The sequence below is a fragment of the Phascolarctos cinereus genome, unplaced genomic scaffold (assembly GCF_003287225.1).
Source record: "Phascolarctos cinereus isolate Bilbo 61053 unplaced genomic scaffold, phaCin_HiC Scaffold_4;HRSCAF=312, whole genome shotgun sequence".
Taxonomy (NCBI): Eukaryota; Metazoa; Chordata; class Mammalia; order Diprotodontia; family Phascolarctidae; genus Phascolarctos; species Phascolarctos cinereus.
The window spans coordinates 185940997-185947396 of record NW_027555847.1 but is presented as its reverse complement, the minus strand read 5'-3'; the positions used below and the strand labels follow the sequence as shown (position 1 = coordinate 185947396).

Sequence of the window (6400 nt, the reverse complement as noted above, 5' to 3'; positions counted from 1 at the left end):
TTTATTTAAATCTTTTCCTTTACAAAAAGTACTTTTTTATGCTCTTTTCAGCACTAAACTGTACCATATGAAAAGAACCTAAAAAGGAGAGTACAATAAGTTATTATTTTCCCTGTCTTACAGATGAGCAGAGCAAACCCTAGAGGAATTGTGACTTTTCTAGCTTTTCAAAGTTACTAAGTGTTAGAGGTAAAATATCTCATCTGTTTTAATTACAGTTTTCTTCATTTCTTCTATGTTGCCTCTAAGCATATTAGAAGTCTTATTCTAGTTCCTTCAATATACTAGGCGTCCTACTTGGATTAGACATTCAGGTTGCCTGCCTATTCTTTTCATTCTTGTTATATGCCTGGTCTATGTATTTTTCCAGCTATCATGTCCATGATGATATCATGCACAAATAACCCAGCTCCAACCATGGATTTTTCCACTTGGGTCAGCTGCCATTTCTGTTCTTCTGAGTTGATGGTATTCTATCATTCACAGTTATGTAAAATTACCTGAAGGATTTTGGTGTTAGAAAAATAATTTTGTTAGGAGCGGGCTGCTTAGGATGATTGAGAACATGACACGGTTACCGAGTTGTGATTCAGTTTGATCTGTTACTCCTTTTCAATTCTGGATCAAATTCATTGGCAGTGTTTATGATTATGTGTTTATGTGTATAGACATACACACATATATTTGTATGTATGTATACATGTATATATAAATATATGATTTTTAAAAGTTGGGTATGAATAATTATACATACATATATATATACACACACACATAGGCACACATCCATCTATCCATCCAACTTAACAGCTTTTCTGCCTGTGTGTGTATCATAATCTGTCAAATGTCTTTTTCATGTGCTTTGGCAGATATGCATGCACATATATGTAAACCCCTAAAACTTTTGAGGTCATTGTAAAAATTGCATTGAGGTCATCTAATTCAACCACCCATGTGAGATCACATGGAATGTTAAGGCAGAGTAGATATGGTGCCGGACCAGGAATAAGCAAGACTCCTCTTTCTGAGTTCAAATCTCGTCTCAGACACTTAGGAGCTGTGTGACCCTGGGCGAGTCATTTAACTCTATTTGCCTCAGTTTCTGGAGAAGGAAATGGCAAACCAGTATCTTTGCCCCCTCCAAAAAAAAGCCCCAAAAGAGGTTATTAAGAGTTGGACATGACTGAAAAGTGACAAAACAGTAGCAACCTGACCCTCACTCAAACATCCTACCTCGTTGCTCATAATATTCGAACTTGGACAAGTTAGTTCTTTCCGGATTCCATAACTTTCTAGGTCTTTGGAGAGCACCTGAAACAGGTGAGAAGGTCTGTCTCTTTCCTTCCCTTCATAGGAGAAGGGAGGAGTCTGAACCATTCAGGAATCACCATAGCTTTATGAAACCCAAATAAATTAAATGAATACGATAAGGTTGACAGTTCAGTCTGGATCAACTAGCTTCTTCTTGAGCAAGGAAAGGGGATTTGGCTCAGTGTCTAGCAGTAGGATGTATACAAGTTGTTTATTCATTTGTTCATTCTTTGTTTTTTTCTTACTCTTGACACTTCCAGCAAATGATGAAGTAACTACTCTCTCCTAGAATTTGTTATAGAGGACAGGAAAGCCAGTTCGTGTTGGAAGGAAGGGCAGGTAACAGGATAAGAGAAAAGAAGGAAGCATTTATTAAGGACCAGGTACTTTGCTAAGCACTTTACAAATATTATCTCATTTGATCCTCACAACAACTCTGGGAGATAGGTGCTATTATTCTCCTCATCTTAAGTTGACTAAACTGAGGCAGACAGTGATTCGGTAACTTGTCCAATCACTTAGCTTGTAAATGTCTGAGGCCAGATTTGAACTCAAGATTTCCAGTCCCAGAACCAGGACTCTTGTCTGTTCAGTAAGTACTATATGACTGGAAAAGGCCAAAGACCCAATCTTTTCTTTCTTTTTTTTTTTAAGGAAAATCTTCAGACCATTGGCCATTGAATTTAATTTGTCAGTGTAGTCAGGTTTCCTTGTTTTACAGAACATTTTAGAAATAGCTTGACTTTTTATCTCTGGAACTGACTAAAGCTTAGAAAAGACATTTTCCTCTGAGAGATAGCTCAAAAATCGCATTGTTTCCAGAATTATATGCATATTTGGTTCATTACAGACTACGTGAGGCTGTATTGCCAGTTGAAAAGTGAAAAACTCCAACAATTGTCTGTTCTCATTAAAGTAGCAACCGACTGGATTTTTAAATGTTGAATTGGCTGATTGCTTATCTGTAGATATAGCCTGAAATAAAACATAAAAATGATACTGTTGGGGGAGGCATCTTAGACAAGGGAATTATTGCTTGCTTTTACCTCCAGAGATCTAAGTTTCAAGGATTACCTTTGTTTTGCTTAGCTTCAGAAAGCACTATAAGGAGCAATGGGGAAAAGTTACAAAGACACAGTTTTATGCTTAAGGTCAGTAAAAACTTTCTAACAGATTGAAGCAAACCAAAAAGGGAAGGAGTTGCCTTGGGAGGCCACGTGTTTTCCCTCCCTGGAAGACCCTCCAGCAAATGCTGGATGGCCAGTTCACAAGTATGTTGATTCATATTCAGAAACAGATTTCAACTAGATTGTTCCTTTAAACTCAGATTCTATGAAGATTTTTATGGAGATTGAGCCCTTAACTTCTAAAACACCTCCTCCAGGATTTAAGCCCACCATCATCTGAAAATTGGCTGCAAATCTCCATCCCCATTCCTTGTTGCTGTTCTTAATCCTTGTCTTTGTTGGTAATGATGCCTGTCCGTAATGGTGTCTCATTGCCTTCGTTACAGTATGATTTATGTAATCCTTGGAATTTCTGAAGCTATTCCTGTCTCTTCCATTCTTGGTAACTCCATGAGAGGAAGGAAGATGCAACTTATAAGTGACAAATACGGTGTCGCCTCTTTGATTACTCTTAGTAGTGGGGTGAAATATAAAACTCGTGCTTGTCATTGGTGAATTGCAGCCTTCTAAAAAAAACCCTCTTATTAGAATGAGACATATCTCAAATCTTCAAGTTGTAAGCTCCTTAGTGATATGGAGCATGTCTTATACTTGTTTGTATTCCCCAAAGTACCTTGAGTATTGTAGATCCTTATCATGTTTTGATAATGTGACATTCAGTAATTCAATTTACTTTTATTTCTCCTGTATTGCCTCTCAGAACTGCTTGTGACAGTGGACCCAAGCAAGCAGGTAGAAAAAAACAGAGGCCCTGGATTATCTCTGTTTGTCATAATTATGGTAACACAGCTGTATAGGACCTTAAGCTTTTCATGCAATCACTCTGTGAAGTAGATAGTGTAGTGCGGCTAATATCACCATAATATCTGCCATACAGGGTAGGCTTTTGGCCACCAGGAAGTTATATCATTGGCCTGACCCTTCCCCCGCCCCCCCCAACCCTCGAGCCAATTAAGTCTTAACAATGTTTTTAATACATTTTGAGAAAAAGCTAGCCTAGCCTACTTAGCTACATGGTAGTTTACATGCTGTCACTCCAACAGTAAGGCCTAATCTTTGCCTTTTTAATCCTAAATTAAAATAAATAAAGGGAGCTAGGATCAGAAGGTTGCCTATACATCCTTCTCTTCCATTCTCTTCTGTTCCTTACCTCTTTTGGATCTATCCTGTGTCAGAAGTGGTCACAAAGATACTATTTGGTGAAAATCAAGCCTAGACATACATAGTTGGAAGTCCTTCACATCCCTTTGTTTCTTAAAGAAAAATTACTTTTTTTATCATCATATCCTTCTTCCTAGGATATATTACATCTTCTCCTGAGACTCAAATGAGACAGGGTATTCTGTCTTAGTCTCTGATATTAAAGGAATATCTTTTGACTGAGTTTGTGTCTGAAAAGGGAAATTCTGCCATCTAACACTGAAGAGATTATTTCCTGAGAGATTATTCACATGCAAAAAAAAATTTTTCTCTGAAACCCAGTCACTTCTTTGTCAAGGAAGGAGGTGAATATTGCCTTTTCTTTAAAATTGAGACTTCTCTGCTTTTGGATCAGCTATTGATTTGTTGCTTTGCAGTCCAATGCAATTAATTGCATTGAATGCACTCTAATATTTGAATGTATCAGTGATAATGTCTTTTAAGGCCTAATCTCCTTCCCGATATTTTATTTTTCTCCTTTTCCGCACTTGAATCCTGACAAGATTTTATCAGTTGAATGACATTAAAAGAATGGAGTTTACATGGAGCATTTTTCTTCACTATGAAGAGAAAATCTCTTTAGTGTTTCTTAAACTATGTCCATCCTTGAAGATCAACTTCATTTGCTTAATCAGAATTTTTCTGACACTTTCCATGGTCATAGTACAGAATCTTCTTTATTCTTCACTGCTACCTACGCTCTACACATGAGATGTGAGATTGATACAGTACCAATTGTTTTGGAAGGGCAGAAATTTTTCATCCACTAAGTCTGAATAGTATAGTAGTATTTTTAGTCAAACTACATGATGACTTTAGAATACCAGATATTCCCTCAAATTTTAGATGTAAGCCTATGTCCTGAAAAGTGAAAGTTGAGCAGGGAAAATTGTTAGATGAATTTTCAAATATCAAAGGAAGTGGAAAGAAACCTTCCAAATAAAGAATGAAAGAAAGCTATTGGTTCTTCACAGAGAATTTCTCTCTAGAACCAGCTTTTCTTCCGTTTAAATTAGTTCCTTGAAAATATCTGACTTTGCTGGCAGCTTGATAATATGACAGAACCACAAGTTATGTATTATGCATTTATTTGGTTTTCTAAAGGTAAAGGCTAATTCTGTCTTACCCTTCTTAACAACCTGTGAGAGTCAAAAAGCTGGAGTACCTAGGGTCCTCATTTCTCTGTATTTTATTATTTTTTAGTTCAGTTTAGGCCTTCAGTGTATATAGGTGGCCTTTCCTACATGGTGGACTTTATTTAGTCTTTTCTGCACACACTAATGCTTTTTTTTTTTAACTGTTGCAAAAAAAAAATAAATTTTTTTTTGGGTGGGGCATACTATGGTTTAACCTTTTTTTTTGTTTTGTTTTGTTCCTGTCTTTATAGCTCCATTTAGCAGCCCTGGCATCTCTGAAAGGAGACATAGTGGAGCTTAATAATCGTCTACAGCAAACAGAAAGAGAAAGAGATCTCTTGGAAAAGAAATTGGCAAAGGCACAGGTGGGTGATGTAGAATGTTTCTAAAAGGTGTTTATTTTAGAATCAGAGTTTTAAAACTAGAATGTATCTTAATTAGCATTCATAGGGCACCTGAAGGTTTGCCAGATAATTAAATGACTGTTAATTGAGGGCCTATATGGAAGGCACTCTGCTAGGCACTGGCATCTAAAGACAAAAACAAAGCCATCAGTGCCTTCAAGGAACTTATGTTCTATGGGTTGAAACAGCACATAAACAATTAAAAACAAAGTAATACAATGTAATTTCAAGAGGGAGAGAGCCCTAACAACCAAGAGAATGAGTACACATTTCCTGTAGCAGTGTGGCACCTGAGCTGTGCTTTGAAAACTGAGGTAAGAGGGGAAGTGTTTTCCATACTTGGTAGGGTCCCCTGTGCAAGACAGAGGAGGGCAGTGGAATGTTTTGTATGGGGAACAATGCAATTGGTAATTGTATCAGAAGAGAGCTGATATTCAGGAGGAGTATGAATTATCTGAAAAGATAGGTGGCAGCCAAACTGAGAATTACGTGTTTTGTCCTAGAGGCAATAGGAGCAATTAACTTGTTGTATTTACAAAGTTCCTTATATACATTATCTCATTTGAGCCTCACAGTACTATGAGAAGTAGGTACTGCAGAAATTATCCCCATTTTATAAATGAGGAAACTGAGGTTCAGAGAGATAAATGACTTGCCTATTGTCACATAGCTTACTAAGCGTCAAAAGTTGGATTTGAAATCTAGGTTTCTTCTGGCTCCAAGTCAAGAATTCTTTCTAGTGGGAGCCTAACTCCAACATTTTACTAATAAAGAAAGCGATATACAGTGGGACAAAGAACTTCTCTAGGGTTATACTATGTTTATGACATCTGGGACCCAGATCTTTTGACTTTCCATTCAGTATTCTGTTTAAGAAAAAGAATTATGAGAAACATGATAACCACCAATAAAAACCAAATAATTAAATATTTCAATGTTTTAGTATATCTATGATATCATCTGTGTGTTGTAGGTCTTCTCTTAAATCTTTTTAACATGTCATGGGTACCAGTACATACCACAGGCTATCCTTCTGTTATCCCTAGGCCTCTCTACTTGATACACTCATCTACTTTTCCAGTCATACATTTCTGGGATAAACTCATTTACTTTTCCAATCATATATTTTTGAGATAAGTGTTTCTACTTTTTCAGTCATACG

At 36.7% G+C, this 6400-nt stretch overlaps 1 protein-coding gene across 1 annotated transcript in view; it reads left to right on the top strand.

Annotated features, from left to right (window-relative positions):
• Positions 1-2798: 2798 nt before the first annotated feature.
• The window catches only part of MCC (MCC regulator of Wnt signaling pathway), a 113841-nt gene continuing 110239 nt past the window's right edge, over positions 2799-6400 (top strand). The window contains exons 1-2 of the mRNA XM_020980072.1: positions 2799-2960; positions 5086-5199. Of these exons, the coding sequence (XP_020835731.1) occupies positions 2799-2960; positions 5086-5199 (276 nt within the window). The remainder of the gene's footprint in view (positions 2961-5085; positions 5200-6400) is intronic.